At 35.3% G+C, this 23191-nt stretch overlaps 1 protein-coding gene across 17 annotated transcripts in view; it reads left to right on the forward strand.

The window, feature by feature from the left end:
- Positions 1–23191, forward strand: part of LOC145664751 (uncharacterized) — a 248516-nt gene continuing 225325 nt past the window's right edge. For 8 of the 17 annotated variants that reach the window (XM_081731661.1, XM_081731660.1, XM_081731659.1 and 5 more), the window contains exons 1-2: positions 2–184; positions 22298–22422. In XM_081731661.1, coding sequence (XP_081587787.1) covers positions 22306–22422 — 117 coding nt within the window. In that variant the 5' untranslated portion in view covers positions 2–184; positions 22298–22305. Of the gene's footprint in view, positions 185–241; positions 367–17326; positions 17447–22297; positions 22423–23191 lie in introns of those variants that run through there. The other 9 variants (XM_081731646.1, XM_081731653.1, XM_081731652.1 and 6 more) reach the window with 4 other exon arrangements.

Consider the following 23191-nt stretch of genomic DNA (forward strand, 5'->3'; position numbering starts at 1 on the left):
CTGCAAACAATCCTCAGCCCAGCGCATGCATGTGGTGGTGGTGTAAACAACGCTATATTATTTTATATACCTGTTTAAAGGTGTAAAGTGTCATCTCTGTGGAGAAGTGTTGGTTTGAGTTTAGCTAATGGTCGAGTAGTGTTTAAGGGCTTTCCAGGAGCTTCAAATCAAAGAGAAGTTGAATGTTTGTTATTTTCTTTTCCTTTTTAGCTTTCGAAAATAGTTTTGCTGTTGAGCGTTGAGTCTATGCATATTAATGAGAAACATTTGGAAATAACTATAGAAGCTATGAATATAATTCTGTTATGGTTATCGACACAAAGAAATAAGTGATTTATCTTGTTCACTCTCACAGAAAGTAAAAGTGCAAGTATATTTCTTGTTAATTCTATATAAATTGTTTTCCAAATGTATTAAAGTGTCTTGGGAGCGCAGTAGACTCGGAAGCAAGCAAACTTAGCCGTACACACGACATCATAAACACAGCCGCATACAGCCAAGTGCACTTATATTGAGATTTCCTCAAGTCGGTAAATGAATAATGGCGCAGTTTTACTATACGGATCCAGAAATAGTAAAAGGCTTAAGTTTAGAGTTGCCCTTGGACTTTGCAACATACAAAAAACAGTGCTTAAAGTATTAAAAATTATTACATTTCACTTAACTTCAGTACTCCGTGGGCTTCACAAAAATTTAAAAGGTTTTCTTCATTATTTTTGCGCATCCGTTACACCTGTTCGCCATATTTTACAATACCATGCTGGTGAAACCTTCCGCGAATGCTTCCGCATCCGGCAAATAGTACTAACTTTCATATACCTTTCCTCGTATTAAACATAACTCTTTCCTGCCGAATTTACATTCCTAAACATCAAATAAAAACTTCAAATTATCATTTCTTACCTCATTTCTCCCGTAAATTTTCCTGATTTTTATAAAAAGCGGAGGGGTAACTCTAAACTTAACCCTAGTAAAATGTGCAGGAAAATTTGAGCAAGTCTTTGCCCATTTTATGTCAAGAACAGAACTCAACCAACCCCTGCGGTGCTTCTAACCCGTACCTACTACTACTACTAGTGCTACTCCAACTCCTACTAACTTATACTATGGTTCCGTATAATAAAACTGCACGGAATTTTTCGTGTAGACTTAACAATACGTCGTCAGGTTAAAAATATTGTACGGTGCTGGTCAAATTCAGACACACCACTTATTACCTAATATACAGGTAAAATTCAATACTGCATGGAAAGACATGTTTGTAAGGGCATTAGTGTTATATCGCCGGACCAATTTGAAAATAGAAAAAAAGTACGAAAATGTTCTGCATTCGGTTATATATGTTTGGATTGCATTAACTTATATTAAGATTACGTTACATTAGGCGTGCAGTATTATTATGCGGATCTATAGTATAAGTAGTAGTAGCAGGAACGTGTTAGAAGCCCCGCAGGGTTTGGTTGGGTTCTGTTCTCGACATGAAGTGGGCAAATTAAAGACTTGCCGAAGTTTTTCTGTACATTTTACAATCTGTGGATCCGTATAGTAAAACAAGTGTACCTCTCCGCGAAATAATAGTCCATCCACCTTCACATACAGTGCCGCTTACAACATCAAAAACAAGCAACAAATACAACCATTTTCTTAACTTTTATTGTTCCTTTTACCTGACTTTCACTCATTCTTGCGCACAAACTTAAATAAAGTCTCCAATTGACCTGGTATATTTCCTAATTATTGGTCCGGCGATACAGCACTTAATCTGTTTGTGAGGATCAAATTTCTGCAGGCGGCAGAATTAAATAAAAATTATATGGCTATATTTTAGATTTACAAATGTAGGGTTACTAGTGTAAAATCATTATAAGTGCTTTACGACAAATAAGTGAGTTTATATGAGAGATGACTGTATTAGATACTAATTCCCGCTGGTGGTGTATTCCTGCACAGTATATAGAAGCTATATTTTATGTTTATAAGCGTTACTAATGTGAAACCATGACAAACGCTATTGGAACTCGTATCACTGAAAACTCGTCTGTTTCACTACTATAGCATGCGCATGCACGCACTGTCGCTAACGCGCCTGCTCCCCCTCCCTCTATGCACCCTAATTATCGCGCGTGCCCCAACTACGCCCTATAGAGAATCGGTTAGGTAGCATTCGTGTTCCTTAATGGCCATCTAGTGCAGCTTGGTTTGTGTTTTTTGCACTGTAGAGTACGTTTGTCTTTTCTTGGCACGCCACAGCTAACTTGCGAGTTACAATACGCTAGGAAATAGCAAAACGCCACACAACTCGCTAATCACTGTAACACACTTGCTCGCGTGTGGCAACTAAGCACTTCAGATACCTGCCAAATAGTAGTAACCTCATTTGATGGGCCAGCTGATAACTAATGTCACGTACACGACAAAGTCAGTAAGACGTCTATTGGACTAAAACGTTCAGGTGAGTGCTAGCAGAAAATACTTTAAAAGCCAACCAAGTGCACTGGCGGGAACTGTGCCAAGATAAAGCAAACGTACTCTAGTTTTATACCATACATTCGAACGCTGTATTTATACTCGTAAAGAATTTGTGATTTATCAAAAATTCTGGTTCCCCTCTTGAATTTCATCTATGCTAATCTTTTGAATACGACTTTTGAGGAAAATAAGAGGGTTATGTTTAGATTTTTTTTTGGGGGGGGGGGGGGAGGGTACTAGATAAAAAGCAGATTTAGAGGAGAAATGAGTTGTAACCAGGGTTGGCAAAAACCATAGTTTTTATTGAAAAAACCAAAAATCCAGGTTTTTTTTGGTTTAAATAATTTGCTCTATGTATTTATATCACATATGGACAGAAATAAGTTTGTTTCGCCTTGGTGTTATTATGCAACAACCGGGTTATGTTGGAGGGGGTCACATACGCTTAAAACGGAATCCAAACCGCTTCTCGGCCTACATCCGAGGGAAACTGTCCTTCATGTGGACTCGAAACCTGGACTAACTGGCCACAACTTCGATACGTCCGCCGACTCTCACGAAGGACTCCTGATAAAAATACGTTGTACTAATCTTTACATACTTGTTAATATAATTGTCAAAAGTCATTTCAGAAGAACAAAAAGGTAAATAGTTGCACAAGTGAAACCACTATACAGATTTACGTATGAACAATTTCAAAATACTGCAGGGTTCAGAAGAACAAATTTAGTCAAAGTTAGTTCAGTACGACTTTTATTATTCCAAGTTAAAGAAATACAATGACCTAATTTGCGTATCAGTACGAAAAGTGAATAAAGATACGAATTATTTGAGTCCACTTTGACCCATTTATACATAAATAGATACCAAAGATACTTCTGATTTCAATAAATGCCTCTCGTGCGGTCTGTATGACGCCCCCCTCCCCAAATTACGGCATTTCGATGTATTTTATCAATAGTAAACATTATTGGAACGAAACAATATTTAGAAGTTTTCTTTAATTGCAATTTTATAATATTAACAGACTATAAAAAAATCACATAAGAAACATTCATAAACTTACACAAAAAACAAAAGCTGCTTTTGTAGTATAATCCCTTTGAGTAATGAATGAGGAATTTAGGTCTGAATAATATACGGGAGTGAAACGTGATAGCCCACAAATGTGTGTCCATCAAGATTTTACGAACATTTTTCGCTTTTAGGTTTAAACCGTTTTTTTTTTAAAAAAAAAAACAGCTGGTTTAAACCACCTTGATTTAAACCAGCCAACCCTGATTGTAAAATAGGAATAATTCACTCGCCTGTAATTTGGGAGATGAATGGAGTAAGGAAGTGAGAAATTCTCTAGGAATTATTTAACTTAGCGGAAGCGTAAGTAAGAATGTATGCTAACTTAACATACTGTGAACAGAAACAAGGAATAAATGTTTTTATTGTCCAAAGATAGGTTGAAATTAGCGTAATTTTAACATTCTTCCCAAAAAACGCTGGCGCCCAAAACTGAATATATGCCCAATAAGAAGGAAATTAGATAAAGAATTATAATTCTTCACCAATTATTTCGAGTGGTGTGCTAAAACTTGACCTGCACGTATTTTATTTCAGTTTCTGTGCTCCAAATTGTTCCTAAGACATTCTGCACCCTTATGCAGAAAATGCCGAATGTGATGATTCGCTTAAGAAGCGTAAAATTCAGTACATACACTTTTCATTAAAAATTACAGGCTGCGAGAGTTATTTATTTATTTTTTAGTTCCGTTGCTGAGAGGGAGAAATTGGGCCAATTTCTATATCTTATAATTTTAGTTTTATTAAAGAAATATTCTCAGGTAATTAGAAATAAACGTTAGTGGAAAATGTCAACATTCGGTTGATAAAGCTGTTACTACACGAAACTTAAAATAAAACTGAAAAGAAGCTATTATGGGAATGATGCCTGCAAATACTTTACTTTGTAATCAATGTAATTCAGTTGAGTGTAAATTTCTTACATGAAAACGTATCCTCCTACGAGACAAGATGTCTTGTTAAGTTTGAAGAAGTCTTGTCTTGTTTCGATTCTTAAAGAATTCTTTATCGTCTCGTCTCGAAAAAAAATCCCGTTTTGTTCAGTAATTTTATATTCTTGACTTTTAAAAGTAATTTTGGTAAATTTTTACACTTAGTACTAAGAAATTTAAATGCTTTATAGGGATATGTATTGGAATAATTAGCATTAATTAAAAAAGGTCTTTTTTAACTAATGTTTATATAGAAACCAGACCCCAGCTAAGGGTGGCCAGAGGATAGAGCCTCCTTAGATACCTTTAGCCCCCTTAAAACTTCCACGCTTTGCTTCCTCAGTTTTGCTGCACTTCCAAGTACAGATCCTTCTGTTTGTTGCTTGAACTTCTGTGGCCAGAAGAGCAGGTTGCGGATTATGTGGTGCCGCCGAACTTCTTATCCACGGCCGAAAGAAATTATATATTTTCATTCAGCAAGAAAATACGTAGACACCAACACACTACAATCATTTCGAACAAAATGTCGAGGGAAGTAGAGAACTCAAATTTATCAACTGACAACTATCGACAACATTGGTGGTCATAAACAATAACTTGAAACATTCTGTTAGGAACGGTGTTTATTGAGAAAGCATTCTAGGTTAAAATTTTTACTTCGTTCTGTTTGCTTCTTCAATTTTCAAAACAGTAATCTTTATCTGTTTTAATCTTTAATTTCTTCACATGTATTCATGGATGAAGATGATCTGAATCGTATTGTCTTTCTTTTCGTTTCTTCCTTTATATATAAACTTCAAAAAATTCATTCTTAAATTTACAAGTATGTGATTCATTTTATTACAGCTTGCAAAATCCGGAAAACTATAAAACTCAAGGGAAGAGAAGGAAAATAACCGTACTACCTTCCTTAAGTTGTAACTTATAGCACCAGAAATGAATCCTTTCCAAGAATTGAGGATAAATGTGTACCCTTTTAGGTTCAGTGATCCCGCGCCCTTTTCATTCTTCTTATTCCCTTTTTTTCAAAGCAATCCTGAAGTAAAGAGGATCCATTTAAAAAATGATATTCTTCATCAGCTCATTTTTCCGTATAGATCTTTTATGAGCAATTAATTATTTTGTCACTTTATCGAGAACTTTCCAATACTGACTTAATGCAAGTTCGTGTCTAGGTTGAACTAAAAACTCAGTTTTTATTTTTGCTGTCTTCATATGACAGTCTGGAATGGAAACCTTCAAACAGGAAGGAACAAAGTCATTCAGTTTAGAAGTATGGCAGCATTGACTCCTTCGCGAACTCCACGAAAGTTTGCGGTTGGTAAACCACAGGGGGTAGAGAAAATTCTTTCCTCTTTCTCGAAAAATAGTCGTTTATCCATACACACACACAAATTGTTCGTATATGTTGGTTAATATTGTTGAAATATAAGATTTTATTAATTCTAAGATCTAATTTCGGTGTGTTTAGCGATAGGTACAAGATTGAAGCCTCATAAATCAAAAACTTAAAAGAGTTTTTAATAGAGTTTAATATAAAGTGTGAATTTTAAGTGTTTGGTAGTGAATTGTCTTATGCACTGAATTAAGTGTAGCACAAACAGATTTCCGCACCCAAGTCTAGCACCAAACCCTCGCTTGTTTTTGCAGAAATTAAGCTTTCTATTCGAAATTCCCTAGCACATGCAATTAAAACGTAAAAGTAAAGATAGATACATGAAATCGTGTATAATATTCAAGTATCACATGATTTATGCACGTTAGATAATACTTTAGATTAGACGTTTCAATTTTTAATTAATATTAGGAAAACGAAATTGATCGCTCACTAGATTGTGCTGATCTTTCAATAAAAGTTCAGTATTTGTGTTAGAGCAGCCGGAAGTTGGGGTCAGAGATGACCAAGTTGCGCCTAACAAGGTATTTAAGAATGAGCGTAGCAATTGTTATAAATAAGCTGATTCCTTCAACCTCAGGCAATGGCTTCCGACGTTTAATTCTAATCCTCTAACCAGATGAAAAGATCCGCGTCTAAGTCGGACGAATGAGAGATATCTCTAACGCACAGCTCCACTAGTCTCCTGGTAAAGAGTGAAAAAGAGGATTAAAAAAAAAGTCATACCTAACCCATGCTGTACTATCCTAAGTGACAAATCCTAAGAACCAGCCATTAAGTTGTTAACGTAAGCGTGGTAAAACACACTATAACAGACCGATTTTACGGTCGTAAAAGAAATGAATGCATATCAGGCAAATCCTGGATTGGATCGCCAATTATAACAAATCTTTTTTTTTTATTCATTGTGTCTTAACGCTAAAGTAAATAGAATCCTGGCTGGTGTAGCCAATTATAACAAACCGTTTTCAGGGTATTGAAAAAAAAAAATCAAGGTTATATTAGACTTAATGTTCAGATTGCATTAGCTTTAGAAAAAGAAAAGGAAGACACAACGATAAAGCTATTATTTATCATCAGAAGTTTCCAGATTCTTGTTTTGTGGCCAACCAAGAATAAGAGTCAACATTGTTCAGCTTAATTAGTACTTTTAAGAAAAAAAATTTGAAATTTTCATAAATTCTAATTGTATAGATTATATTTGAAATTATAGAGCTAAATTTTTATGACTATTTATTCGTGCCAATTTGTTAACAATTTACATCATAACAGATTAAAAAAAAAATATATTATTAAACATTTGCCTCATTAAACATTTGCCTCGATCGTGGTATCTCTATGATACTTCATTAACATCTTTATGAAATGACATTGTTATATTGCTTTAACATATCCAGATTCTTCAACATGATTCTCAAACATATTTCGTTAGTACATATAGAACCTATTATTACTCAAAGAATTAACGATCCATCCCTTCTAATTAGGCGTTCATCACTTATCATATTCCTGTCGTTCATCAAACAACATGTAAATTATGCAGCCATAGGCAATATCATCGCTACTACAACTCCATTTTTAATAATAAGAAAAAAATGAGTAGCATCATGCATTACTTTACTTTAACCTATGCATTGTTCGCATAACACATTTAATATGAAAGCACTACTATTAATGAAAGTGATATATTTACAAATGTCTAGCGAGAACGAAGAAAAAAAAAATCTACATATAATCGACAGGGTCCAATTACTGAAACGCCTCTAAAAGAATTATTATCATTTTTAACTTTTTATCTTTGTTTACAACTAATTAAACTTAGAGGGATGGATACGCATAAGAGCAAAGCAAGTTGAGACATATTTTAATGTTATCGGTTTCGATGAGGCAAATATATATGTATATAGGCACGAACATTTAATTCCGCACTGTAACCACGGCACGTTCAAAGTACATATCTACCTAACTGAAAAATAAACAAACATAGCACGAAATAGTATTTTATAAATAGTAATGTCAAACTCCGGAGGTATGTCCAGAGCGAAGTTCTCCCGCATCGGCACAGATCTATTACTCGCACTCATCAAGACACGATATTAACATCGGAGGACATGTTATATTCAAATTTTCCTAACCTACAAAACTAAATATATGGTGCAACGAAATGAGATCATACATACGAAAGAAGATTTTAAACCACTAATGTATTAAGAGATACTATAAAAGGGCACACGACAAAATAAGAATAATAGACACGTTCGAAATACAATTTTATCGACATTACACGTATTGAATATGCACACGACAAAATATGGCAAGCACGGATACAAAATACATTACAAATTAATATCAAAGGGACACACGACAAAATATAGGAAAGCACGCTCAAATCACAATTGTTACCGGTTCTACACATAAAAAAATGGAAATTTTATCTAACCTACATGCATGTATTACAAATACGACTAAAAAACACTTTAATATATTAGAGCACTCTCAAAGAAATTTCATCTTAATGTTTACGACTGACATACATCATGAAGCAATATTGAAGCAAATGAAATGAATTACAAAATACTTAAATTCTCAGACACGGAATATTCGTATGTGCGTTCATAGTAAAGGTTTCCCAACAAAATAGCATATATCACATTGCAATATATAAAAGACACGTATTAAATTTAGAAACACGGGTAAAAGAGAATCTCCTAACCTAACCTACAGCAAATATTTCACAAAATAAGGCATCATCACGAGACATAATTCAGTAATGTATTTAACATAACCGATCTAACCTAAATATTCAAAATTTTCAAGGTACATTGCCATCGAAAGGTACGTACAAAGTAAAGTATTACCCTAATATCAACATACATATTTTTCAAATTTACGTAGAGACACACATAAGATTTAATAATTCAATTATACATGCTTGTAGCATGAGTGGATGATGACGATTGACAAGTTCAGAGACGCGTAACGCCCTTTAACTTAGTTACCCATCCTGATTCTTAAAGATGCCATTTGTTGAACTGCTATACTGTTTATAGGAAAATAAGAAAAGATGTTACCCGGTTATCCGCAGGTTTCACAGAATAGTCCTCAGGTTGAACTGGGTGATCAAACTTCGCAAAGTAGGTTACATCTACTTGCTTATTTAAAATCGAGAGATGACTCCTTCGGTACACCGGCTACACACTCCACGAACGTAGAATATCTTTCCGGTACGCCGCCGCAATCAACTTCGATAAATTACATCTCCCACTCCATTACTGCATATGTCTAGTAATGGCGGAGATGACATTCGATGGCTTGTAGCCCAAAAAGGTTTCACTAAATTTTGACTTTTGTTAGACTCCTCCGTATCTATTTCTTCCAAATAACATCTCAGGTTAGTCTAAATCACGATTTTGACTAGGTTACAGGCCGAATTACACTTTTAGTTACAGAATTTCTAAATTTTTGGAGGAGCTAACAAGCCATCGTTCTTCCACACTGAAATCTATCAATTCACTGCGTCATCTTACACTCGTAGCCAGGCCTCTATAAACGCGGTTTCTACTATTATATCTTTGATTATAATTCGCATAATTTTACCATAAATACATATCGATACAAGAACCTAACTGTAAAAATCGTGAATCTCTATATCTATTTTAATATCTAACTTACCAAGAATTTCGTACGGTAATTTATAAATATCCTCTTAGTTATTTCAGGTGATTATTTAATTTTCTCCATGACGATAAGCGACTCATGATTACTCCTAATCCGCCATATTTCAAATTGTTAGCTTCACGTATAGCGATTCGAACGCCCTCTTGCGGCAATAACCAGAGGGATCGCCATATCAGCAGTAATATAGTGTAACAAGTGAACGTCGAGATAATTCACAAATGAATGAAATCTAATAAAACAACTATATCAAATATTCGGTAAGTTTTTAAGCTAAAATTCAGTAGTATTCAGTTTTATTTATATTAATTGTTCCAAAATACTGTGTAAACTGTGAAGAAACGGTTACATGGTTTGAAGTGAACCGGTAAAACTGGATTTAAAAAAAAAAAATACTCAAAGTTTTAATTTAACTTTCCGGATGAGTTTACGTGCGTACTTCATATCAGGATTGAGTACATGTATTCTTTTGTGCCATTCCTTATACTAACAATATAAAACGAATTAACATTAAATTAGTGTTAACTTACACGTAACAAAACTGGGCGCAGTAATATTATGCGGGAACCAACTTCGACTTCAACCGGTACACATAACAATACGGATCCAATGTAAACAAACCGGTAATCGGTCTGTTACAACACGTCACATAAAATCGAACTCGAGATATCCACTTTGCGCCGTCCTGTATAAAGTGGTAGAGCGAAAATAGGTAAGATGTAATACGTAGGTAAGAGCTGCAGGAATGTATTCATGGTGCTTCAACCCTATCTCAATGCATCGTTTCGGAATTCAGAACTCAAATTACGTATATTACTATTCAGGGATATCGTAACTTCAATTAAACGTGGCGACTCAAAATTTCAATAATAATTTATTATATAACAAAAGTAAAGGAAAAAATACATTCAGTAGTACAACTCTGGTTATAAACGCGAACTACCGGTAGTAAGCAAAGGTAGTAAAATATTTCCCGGTAGTAAGCAAAGGTAACTAAATAAAATATGCAGCAATCATGTCAAAAAATCGACAAGTACACTGCATTTTTCGAGTGGTCACGGAAAACAGACTTGGAGAAAGGTTATTTAAATAGTTTAAAATAGAAGGAATCAGTTTCAACTGAGACATACAATTTATTATAACAAATAACTTCAAAGAATAACATATAAATATAACAATGAGAAAACCGATTCCTGGTGAAATTGCTCCGCAATCACGGTTTAATGTCGTTCGAAGTAATTTAACTTTCTTTGACCAATTCATTCAAAGTCCATTAATTTCGATTCAATTTAGAGGTTATTATGTTCAATATAATTCCAAATAGTTTACCAAATCTAATGTTATTAATTACATACACTATAGATCTAATAGGAGTCGGGGCCATTCCCAAGTGGGTGACCAATACTCACCTTAAAGTTGACCAAAAATATGAAAGAATAAAAAAAAGAGATTTAAATTTAGATTTTGTGAATATTAATCACTCACTCACAATGCTCCCGTTTCCTTATACAAACCACTAATACACTTCGTTTTACTTCTCATATTCACGACACTATTTCGAAACAATTTCACTACCACAAGATTTTACATGTTGACTTCGTGTAATTACATGTTAACTTGGTGCATTACCTTTGCTTACTACATGGTTCGATAGGTCAATTTCTACCACGAAACTTAATAGGTGGCAGCACATTAACTATTCGCAATGTTCACCAATGTTTCCATCTCTTAATCGAAATCACATTCACTGACTTTTTTTTTTTTCATTATGCTTCATATTAAGTTCCTCCCCTCTGGGAAGTTTTACTTCTTTACAATGGTTAGAGAAATGAAAAAGAAAAAAAAAATATAATTCACTGTTGAAGTCAAATCACTGCATGCAGAAATAAGGATAGTTCGACTCACCAAGAGTAGTCCAACAACTTCCAGATATTAAACCATTACCAATGTCCGAACGTCCTATCTTAAGTCCCAGAAGTAGATGTTCACAACAAGATGAGATCTTCCTCCTTATCCACCACAGATTGACAGGAAGCACCCATGAGATGAAAAGAGTGGAAAACATATCTCGCCTTCGGGTTGACAATATCGCCTTTTCTCGACCAAGCAGTAGATTCAAGGTAATCAGATGCCTCAGACGCAAACACAAACATAGTGGATCCACATAATTCTGTACCTGCAGAATTGTAAAAATACACAACAGTACATTTCTTACACAAACATTACAAAAACTACACACAAATATATATATTTGACATTATCTTGGAAATGAACAATTCCTTTTTTCTTTCTTCTGTTAGTTTAGTCATTATTATTACTAAGATGTGCAACACTGTTTACATTTCTTGGAGGCAAGTACTTCTTTATAAATTGAACATGACGTTGTAACTTTACATCAGGATTACTAATTAACTCAACCCACACAGTATTGGGTGTTACATAATTCAAAATTTTGAATGGACCGGAATATTTAGTATCAAACTTGGCATAATATTTCTTATCCAAGGATGATTTTAACATTTTCTTTACAAGCACTAGTTCTCCAACAGGCAAATTACTAGGTACATGCTTTTTATTATAAGCTTGTTGTCTCCTTTTCCAAGCTTTCTCGATGTTATCAACTATAATATCATTAATCTCTTCTTTATTTTGTGATTTCTCTATTATACCCAAATCTAAAATCCAGTTAACATCTAATGGATTGAACATTTTACGCCCAAGATATAGCTCACTTGGACTTTTCTGAGTTTCACAATTTTCAGTTATATTCAAAGTATATTGGATTTGATAAAGATAGTTAGCCCATTTCGTATGATTCTTATTAATATAAGATCTGAGTATCCCTTTAATCGTCTTATTCATACGCTCTGTTCTGTTCGAGGACATAGAATAAGGTTAAGTACAGATGTTCTTAATACCTAAACTAAACAAATATTGTTTGAAGTACTCACTACAGAAGTATGACGCATTATCATGCAGGATCGAAAATGGATACCCGTAAGTTAGAAAGATCTTAGTTAATTTAGAACAGATTAATTTAGAATTCAAAGATCTTAAAGGTTCTATTATTACAAATCGACTATAACTATCTGTCAAAACCATAATGTATTTAAATCCATTACTAGTAGGCAAAGCTCCCATACAATCTAAGTGTAGGACATTATTTGGGTATCGAGGCTCCTTAGAATAATAGGTACCATACGGCTTCCGATTAAGTTCTTGGCTCTCTTGACAAATTTTACATCGTCTCACGAAATCACTAATTTCAGCATACATTTTGTCCCATGTAAACCTAGATGCTACCTTAGAGATAGTTTTCTGGATCCCACTATGACATCCCCCCACTAATTCTTCGTGCCAATACTTTATAACAGAATAGCGCAAAGAATGGGGAATTACTGCACGTAAACCACCATATTTCCTACCATTAGTTCTTTTTAATAGTACACCTTCTTTGAATATGTAAGGATCCTTATTTTCCTTTCTCTCTAAAGCTAAAATTATCTCTTTCAACTGAGGATCTTCTCTTTGATGTTCAGCCAGTGGTTTATTAAAGATGGAGTGACTCCAGAAATTTACAAAAGAAAGATGGACCTTCTGTTCATTAATAGTATTAATCTCTTCAATATCAGTGTTGGGTGGAGTAAAGTCTACATAATTATACATACGACTGATGTAATCTGCGAGATGGTTTTTGAAAGAGCGCAGGTGAATTATATCGAAAGAGTACTTACTTATTTTTTCTATTAAAGAACCATATTTCTTTTGCCTTTTATGATTTCTTAATATCCAAGATAAACTAGCATTGTCAGTATAAATAGTGAATTTCTTTTGCAAGTAAATATCAAACTTATCTAAAGCATAGTCTAAACTCTTCATTTCAAGATCGAAAATACTTTTAGACCAATCACTAGATGGAATCATCTTCGAAAAGAAATATACAGGACGAAGACGTCCTTCATCATCATATTGACTTAAGATCGCGCTATAGGCCCTACTACTACTATCTATGTGGATTCCAAAAGGACTAGAGAAGTCTGGGACTTTCAATACAATATGATTTATAATGGCCTCTTTTATTTGATCTAGTATCTCATCTTCTTCTTTTCCCCAATGAAATGGTATTTTATTTGATTTTAAGGCATGTAAAGGACCCATCAGTTCACCATAATCTTTCACATATTTTAAATAATATGACAAGAAACCAATCATCTTACTCAACGCTCTACGATTCTTACGACGTGGTAGATTTTTAATTACCTGAACTCGGTCATCATCGATCATCATATATCCACCTGAAAATATATAACCTAAAAATTTTATTTTATTTTTACATAATTTAGTTTTTCTTTTAGAAATAGTGATACCCCATTTTCGTAATCTCTGTAAAACTAGCTCTAATATTTCTTTATGCTTTTCAATAGTATCAGTATGAATAATAATATCGTCACAAAATATATCTAAATAGTCTCCTAAGAGATCCCTAAAGATTTTATTCATGATACTAGAAAGAATAAATGGTGAGTTTATGAAACCCATCGGCATTTTCAAATATCTTAACAACCTAGTTGGAGTAGCAAAAGTAGTATATTGCCTAGAATTTTCATCTAACAGTAATTGGTGAAATGCCCCCTTGGCATCCAGGACGCTGTAAATCTTATGTTTACCTATATTGGCAATAGTAGCTTCAGCATTAGGAGCTGGAAATCCAGTTACAAGCACTTTTGAATTAATATTAAAATAATTTACCACTAGCCGCTTGGTTCCATCGCGATTATTCACGAGGAAACACGGTGAAATATAGGCAGAACTGGAAACTTCCTCAATTACCTTTTTCTTAATTAATTCATCCAAGTATTCATCTAGTTCACGCAACTTGTGACGTGGCATGGGATATGGTTGAGCTATACTCGGACTTAAATCATTCATTTTAATTTCATAAACAAAATCTTTAACAGTTCCTAGTTCTTCATTTATAACGTCCTTATATTTGTCTAACATGTTCTCAACATACGGAATTAAATCGTCAGAAAAAATATTTTCATGAAGATTTACTGTACCTGTATTTTCTTCCTCCGGATAAATATCATGGGTGGTAGGATTGGAAATTGGTACTCCAGCTGGAATGTCTTGATAGTGTTCACCTCCCCTAGCATCATGATTCTGTAGTACAGTGGAAGATCGCTGGCTGGTCCCTGGTTTCGGTTGCCGAACTTTGGACTCCTCCCGACAAAAATTCCGCTTGGCTTTTCTGCGTTGTGTATGGAAACACTGCTGGGCTGACTGGCCGCTGTTCCGGAAATCAGCTGATCGAAGTTGACAAGTGGTTGACGGCTGAATCGTTCGCTGACTAGGTCTGGGTTTCCCCGCTCCCCCTGCGTCAAGGTCGTGCGGCGACACAGAGTTCTCAGGACCAGACCTAAAACGAGAAATTTGTGGGCACAGATCACTGGATTCACAACTATTTTGTTTCCATTCAGTCAATTTTACGGTTAAATTAAGTTCCGTAAAGTTTAACTCACGATTTCGAATGTTTATATTAACATTATATTTTTGTAGGAAATCAAGTCCCACTAGCAGTTTTAAAGATGGATGTTGAACCACCGAAAACCAGTTTACAAACTTAACACCATTTATAAAGTATATTAGTTCCACTTGTTTAGAGATTTTAATAGGTTCAGAATTCATGACTGAGAGGGTAAAGTTCACTACTCTAGTTTTTGGACGGCACCTACGTTCAATCCTGGCCAACACTTGTTCTTCAACTAAGGACAGACTACTTCCAGAGTCAATAATACAAGAATACAGTTCTCGACAAATAGAAACAGGCATTTGTAATAAGGAGGGAGGTTGTTCCTCACTAACATAATATGTTTTTTCTCCACGAATATTTCTTTTATTATAAGGACACATTTTCCAAAAATGATTATTAAGACCACATAAGTTACATTTACTAAAATTATTCCTCTGCCTATTTTTCTCGTTAACATAACCAAGGGGCTTTACATTCTGATTTTGCTTTTGTGTAATAAATTTATAATCCAACCGGTAACGCCGATTCATTTCGTAACTTTCTGCAAATGCAATTAATTCCTTCTCAGTATTGGGAACTTGAGTAATTATCATTAAATCTCTTATTTCAGGTGGTACAAGGTTAGCTATAGTTTTAGTTAATTCATCCTCCGACATTTTCATATCAAAAATGAATAATACACTTAATTTTTCCTTAATAAAATCTACCAGAGATTCCTCTATTTGCATTATTCTATACAACGTGATTTTCAAGAATTCCATTTTTACTAGCGGAGTAACAAATCTTTCTAAAAATGCAGTTATAATTCTTTCCCAGTCAGTGGTGATATTCAATAACCTTTGCATTTCCTCGAATGCTGGGCCTGTACATTTACTCAGAGAGGCTACTAACAAAGCTTCTATACAAGTATCGAGTTGGGCTTGTAACAAGTCAAATTTTAATAGAAATTTACATACTTCAAAGTCATTCCTTCCATCTATTTCAGGTAACTTACTAACCTGCTTTTCTATAGCTTTATACATGTTATCACCCAGAAGCTTATCGAAATTACATTTTATAGCAGGTCTAACAGCCGGCTTTAACACGCGATGTGGAGGAAGAACAACACCTGCGAAATCAAGCGAGGAATCATCATCGTTTACTCGCCCGCTCCCGCAAGCATTCGCTCTTTCCCCTTCGCCAAGGTCAACTAGGAGAGAATTCCCTTGGCCATTCTCACCCGTTGAAAAACACTCAAGAAGGTTTTGAGACATTTTTTTTTTCAGGTTTAACTCCTAAAGCTATAATTTCTAATACTAAGCCTAAATACCTTCTCGCTATTTTCATTAATTATTACCCTTTCAATTAATGACTGGTCTTTCATTCGTAATTCTAATACTGAGGTTCAATTCCAAAATAATATACATATACCTTTCTTTTTAACCAAGTCTTAATATTTCCCGGTAGTAAGCAAAGGTAACTAAATAAAATATGCAGCAATCATGTCAAAAAATCGACAAGTACATTGCATTTTCCGAGTGGTCACGGAAAACAGACTTGGAGAAAGGTTATTTAAATAGTTTAAAATAGAAGGAATCAGTTTCAACTGAGACATACAATTTATTATAACAAATAACTTCAAAGAATAACATATAAATATAACAATGAGAAAACCGATTCCTGGTGAAATTGCTCCGCAATCACGGTTTAATGTCGTTCGAAGTAATTTAACTTTCTTTGACCAATTCATTCAAAGTCCATTAATTTCGATTCAATTTAGAGGTTATTATGTTCAATATAATTCCAAATAGTTTACCAAATCTAATGTTATTAATTACATACACTATAGATCTAATAGGAGTCGGGGCCATTCCCAAGTGGGTGACCAATACTCACCTTAAAGTTGACCAAAAATATGAAAGAATAAAAAAAAGAGATTTAAATTTAGATTTTGTGAATATTAATCACTCACTCACAATGCTCCCGTTTCCTTATACAAACCACTAATACACTTCGTTTTACTTCTCATATTCACGACACTATTTCGAAACAATTTCACTACCACAAGATTTTACATGTTGACTTCGTGTAATTACATGTTAACTTGGTGCATTACCTTTGCTTACTACATGGTTCGATAGGTCAATTTCTACCACGAAACTTAATAGGTGGCAGCACATTAACTATTCGCAATGTTCACCAATGTTTCCATCTCTTAATCGAAATCACAATCACTGACTTTTTTTTTTTTTTTCATTATGCTTCAAGATGATTACGTCTCTTCAAGAACCAATGGTTAAAAATGGGTGGAGATGCGCGCTTATGTCACATTTCGTTTCGTGGAGAGACTTTCGTGCAGCATTATGCAACCAGACATTAGAAACAGAGGTACGTATCACTGTTGTGGGCAAATCATTAACCCGAGATGCCTGAATATAGTCAAAATGTAGTACAGATTCGAATAATATGGACTAGAGATCGTATTCCGGCTCAGATTCTTCGTAATTAATTATGTGATTCTTTCATAAGATCCCATTGATATCTGCACTGTAAATGATCTGTTTACTCGTATTGTCTCAATTTTGAATTCAGAACCCTGATTGTTGTTTTATTCAGGTGATCCTTTTTGACCAAGGAAATCGGAGAGGAGTTTGCCAGATTTTTCATCTATATAGAGGCTGTCCACGATTTTACATTCACACATGCTCGTCCAGAACTTTTGGCAAACTTAATTGCACGATATTAGCTCAAAGCGAACTACAATCACACATCTTGCGAGAATTTAATCTACGCCAAAGACTCGAATTCAAACGCTCAGCAGTTGTCAGTTGGTTAAGAGACTCATTTGTTTTGAGTACTGTTTTTTTTTCTGTTTTTGTGATATTTTTCTTTCTTCATAGCAAGATTTTTTTTTTTTTTTTTTTTTTTTAAAGCGGAAATTTATGTGGCCGTAAATAGAGTTTCAACTTCCGTCATCTGTAAGGACTTCCTGACAAATTATAAACAGGCTAAATTCATATTCTTTTGTATCAAGCAGACCTGGGTTCGACGACAATGACAGGACCCAAAAAAATGACACAACACCTGCTTATACATTTATCAAGAGACTTAATCCTTTCTGGTAAGGTTTACTACGTGTTAGTTCTTTTGCGAAAATATACTCTGCGAAAACAGTAATACCATCTTCTCGTTTCTTAAAGGCACCGGAAGAACTCGTTAAAAATATCAGACTTTGTGAGAATTTAGTTCTTTGGTTATATTCCTAGTTTACTATCCTGTTGTGTTGAGATTTAGAACTAGGAATTTCGGGAAACAACATGAAAAAAAGAGCAGGAATGTAATTAGATGGAATCTTGTTCTTCGTCGAATTTTCGTCCCTCGTCAAAGATAACAAGCAACAGTTACCGAAAATTTGGGTAAACAATAAAACAAGACGTAATAAGATAAAATGTTATTTTGCCTCATTATTAATTATATTATACAAGTACGTGAAGAAAAATAAACACGCTAACGTTTAATCAAATACTCCCCATATCTGACGGTGGTCGGTCAGCTCCAAAGATTCTCTATCCCCACCAGGGATCCAAGTAGATGGGGACACAACTTCAATAGTGCAGCTTAAGGGACCAGAAAGTTCATCGCCATAGAAATAAAACGTCTCGTGTCCTATGCCCAGCCAGTCCACTCTGGATTGGTATTATTATATCTGTAAGATCCAACTTGATATAGTCCTCGGAGGGCACGGTGACTCATTGGTAGAGCACTTATCTCCAGTGCGTCGGGTCCCTGATTCGATTTCCGGCCAAGTAAGTTTGTGATGGACAACATCGTGCTCGTGGGTTTTCTCGGGGTTCTTCCGTTTCCTCCGACTTTCTGATTCCACCAATTCTTCCATCACCATTCACTTGCTTTAATCATTGTCTCCCTCAGTCTAAAAGGCATAATTGTGCGACGTTAAACTCAAAGATTGCATTTAATTTTTTCATGTTCTCCCATCTTAGCCACAACATGAAAATCCTTGAAACATATAGAAGGTAAAATTATTTCTGAGGTTTCTTTTCACTTTTATGCTCGTACTTTCCGCATTCAAATACTGGAATTGTGCTTGTTCTACATTTTATTTAAATATAAATGAGAGTTTAAAGGAAATTAATATTAAGTAGTTTTGTTATTTATGTAAACTAGTGGTTTCCCTCAAGCCTTCATTTTGTCTGCAAGTTGTCTGCAAGCCAGCGACATCAGGTAGAAGGCAGCTAACTAGTGACAACTATTAGCCTGACCTATTAGGACTTTAGTGTGAATTTCATTCCACAGGGAAACGCGTGGCAATGGGAACGTGTAACGATGGAATGTTGCAGTCATAGCGCTACACACGGTGAACATGCCACCACAATGGATCTTCGCCAACCTGAAACCCCAGCAACTCAGTGAACAGTTTGTCTACCGCACCACTATTTAACATTACAATGAAATGGAAAGTATCAATAACTGGCAGCGTACTGGCTGAACGCGCACAGTGAGGACACTACAGTCAGTTAAAGCCATAGCTGCAAGAATTCGGCGAAATTCCTCAGGACTCAATTAGTGATGTCCCGAGAGATGCCCGTTTCGAGACCAACCATGTCACGTGTGCTCAATGAGGATCTGAGACAGCTTACAAACAACGTAAGATCAATCCCTGACTGATGCGTTACACCAGTAGAGTGGTGAAAGCCAAACGTTTCCTCACACTTTGCGCAGGAAATGGTCACAGGACAATTCTCTTTTCCCTCGAGAAACTGTTCACAGTTAAGCAGTCCTTTAATGCTCAAAATGGCCGTGTGTACTTATCATTACTGCAAGCTGTTGAACTTGTTTGCAGGGTGCCAATGTTCCATCATCCAGCAGCATTCATGATGTGAGCTTCAACGACACAACACGGCTTCATTTTTTTGGACAAGACAACGGCTACCGTGTACTAAACCACAGTGGTAGACCTATTGTAAAACCGCTCAGTACTACTTTGTTCCCCAACCAACAGTGGACCTTCTAATAGGTTTCTGCTTCCGCGCATAAGGCGCAGTTAGCACGGTAGTGGCTACGGACTAACGTCCCAGATCTTCTCATCTCCACATCAAAGTGACCCTCTAGCAGCCCAGCCCTGCTTGACTGCAAACTGTGGTCAGTGCTTCAATCAATGACCTGGAAGAAGATACACCCTAATGTGGAATCGCTGAAGCCTGCCCTGGTCAAGGCAAACCGTCACTTCTCCGGCGACATTGTTCGTAACTCTACTGACGAGTTGCCGCCAGACTCCGGACCTGCATCCAGGCTCAAGGTAGATATTTTGAAAACTGATTGTTGCTCTTCATACCCCACATACTTGTAAAAAGATATGAATATATCGTCAACACTGTCTGTGTTTCATTTCCAGACCTCTGACAGTATTTATTAAATAACTACATAGTAGATATATCTAAATATTTTCGCCTAGATGCTCAGTAACCCGAAACTCTTAAATGTTTTGCGGTTTGCTTGTTAGCGTTACTCAAAGACTGAGACGTTCTCCTTTTATAATATGTATTACGTACTTAACTACAGAGTAAGTAGTGGATTTGAGGTAAGGAACAATGTTCTTGATTTATCTCGTGTTCTGTTTCCCTATTCTTCCTGACGTGTCGCTCACCTGTTAAATGTTTCGACTTTATTGTCTGTATGTTATTTAGCGATCTATAGCTGTTGTGAAGTTAAGCATTGAGTAGCTTTCTTAGTGTCCCCCTTGTTCATCTGCTTTTACGCCAAGTATTTTTTTGAAAACTTTGTTTTTGAAAACTCTCAGTCTCGAAAGATTTCCATCAGCTCCCTCAACTACACTTTACAACGGAACGAGTATAATTATGTTTATATATAAATTTTTAGTTTTGATTTCAAAGTGTTTTGGTCGAAGTTGTAACAAATGTTTCCCGCCAAAAACCTTCTTTCTATTTCTTCCTTGATTTCGTTCTTATTTGCTACAATACACCCTAAGTATTTAAATTTATTCATTTCCTCTGTTATTATCATTACAATTATTATTAACAACGATGGTTTTGTTGATATTTGTGGGGTTCCCAGATTTCGAGACTAAAAAATTGGGGCATTTTTTGAACGTTCGCAATATGTGTATTCATACTTACGCACTTGCTTCTTGCTGAAATATCAGAATTAATTAAAAAAATATGTCAACATTCACCAAAAGAGTCTCAGAGAGTAGTAGAGTAATATCGATGATATAAACGCGGTATTTTTTTAAAATACCGTACGAATGATATTAACTTCTGTTTTCGACGGAAATCGGTATGTTTGTAGTTCCGAAACGATTTGTTTGGGGCGGGGGGGGGGGGGACAGATGATACGTCTGGGAGTCCTAACTATTAAAATGAAACATTACTCATTCAGTAAACATTTGAAATTACGCGTAGCTCTCCTTTCCGTATCATTTTTGCACTGTTTCTTTGATGTGGTCGTGATTGGACGGAGGTTTATTTTCCTTTTCAGTACTAAGGGTATATAACTGTATCTGCAGTTTCATATAGGGATCCAAACCACCATAATGCTTTTGAATGCAAAGCCTCTTCCATTGGGTATCGTATCCCGGACTTGTACATGAAAGACGCGCACGCTAGTCATAGACCAGCGGGGAAGATCATTATTACGTTTATTTCCTTTTATAAATTAAATATTATAAACCCAGTACCAAAATATAACGGTAGAGTCCGTAAAACTCGGCAGTTCGGATAACGGGCACATCCTGGCAGGACGATAAAACTCCTCATGCAGACCCGTTCAAGGTCTAACCCGCTCTATGGCTTCATAAAGTACGTACTTTTCCTTTGTTTAAGGATATTTGTGCAGTTTATTCTCTCTTGTATTCTCAAGCAACCAATACAAGTACAATACTGCATATTCTGAGGAAGCACCCGTACTTATTCTTTTGTAACCCCATTCCCGATAATGCGGCATTTTCACAAAATCGGCCACCCTTCGGCCCACACTAGGCGGAGTTTTCGGGACCCTACTGCACCAACTATCAAACTGTAGCCAGAGCATGAAGAAGATAAAATTATTTCAGAGATTTCGTATTTGTTTTCATGCCGTTATTTCTGGATTCAAATACTGGATCTGTAGTTATTAGATATTTGAATTAAATCTAAGTAAGAGCTTAAGACAAATTAACATTAAATAATTTTTAAAAAATATTAATGTTTTATTTATTTCCAGGGTAGACAATGGATTCGAGAACTTGTCGTTTATGCTCAAGCCGTGCGGCATGCATAGATATCTTCGGGGCAGAAGGAGAAAAGCAACTAATTGCAGTGAAGCTACTTAGAAGTTTACAGTATGAGGTATATTACTTATTTAAAATTTTAATGTAGCTAATAAGACAAAAATGAAGTGACAAGGAGCCTTAAAATCACTAGAACAAGATTATTTTAAAATAAGAATATATATTGTCTTTGCCTGAGTATAGTAGACCTCATACATAATACAACCTCAGTTATTTCAAGCATAAATTTTTACACACACTTTGAAAATACTATATAATGGAAAACTTAAACCAGTTTAAAGTTTTTTTCTTTTTTTCTTTCTTTCTTTCTTTTTTTTTTAAGATTTAAATCCTAGTCTTTATTGTACCTTCTTCTTCTGGTGGTTTCGTATTCAATGTTCTGTGGTATACCAAGTTTGATTTGAATACCCCTTGGAAGCTTAGTGAAAATACATTAACAGCAAATTTTAGACGTCGGCAAATCGAATTATACATAACATCGAAGCATTACCATTATCTGTTTCCTGTATATGTCAGATCTTGATGAGTTACGCATTGGAACATCATCATCGCGGGAGAGTGTTACAGGTGGTAAATCCTGTGGTATGAAACTAAATTAATTGAATTTTTTTAGTGTTACGTCCCACGGTTATGCCGTATGGACTAAAGAATACAGTGATAAAAGTGAATGGAATGATAGAATGACTAAAGTGGACGGAAAGTGGAAAACTCACGCGTATGAAGATTGTCCACCACAAAGCTCACTTTGCGCGAGCTGGGATCAAATCAGGGCCCTACCGTCAAACCAGTCCAACTTGAAAACTAGTGGACAGTTCTATAAATAGTTG

This window comes from Thermobia domestica, chromosome 11 (genome assembly GCF_964235325.1).
Source record: "Thermobia domestica chromosome 11, izTheDome1.hap1.1, whole genome shotgun sequence".
Lineage (NCBI taxonomy): Eukaryota > Metazoa > Arthropoda > Insecta > Zygentoma > Lepismatidae > Thermobia > Thermobia domestica.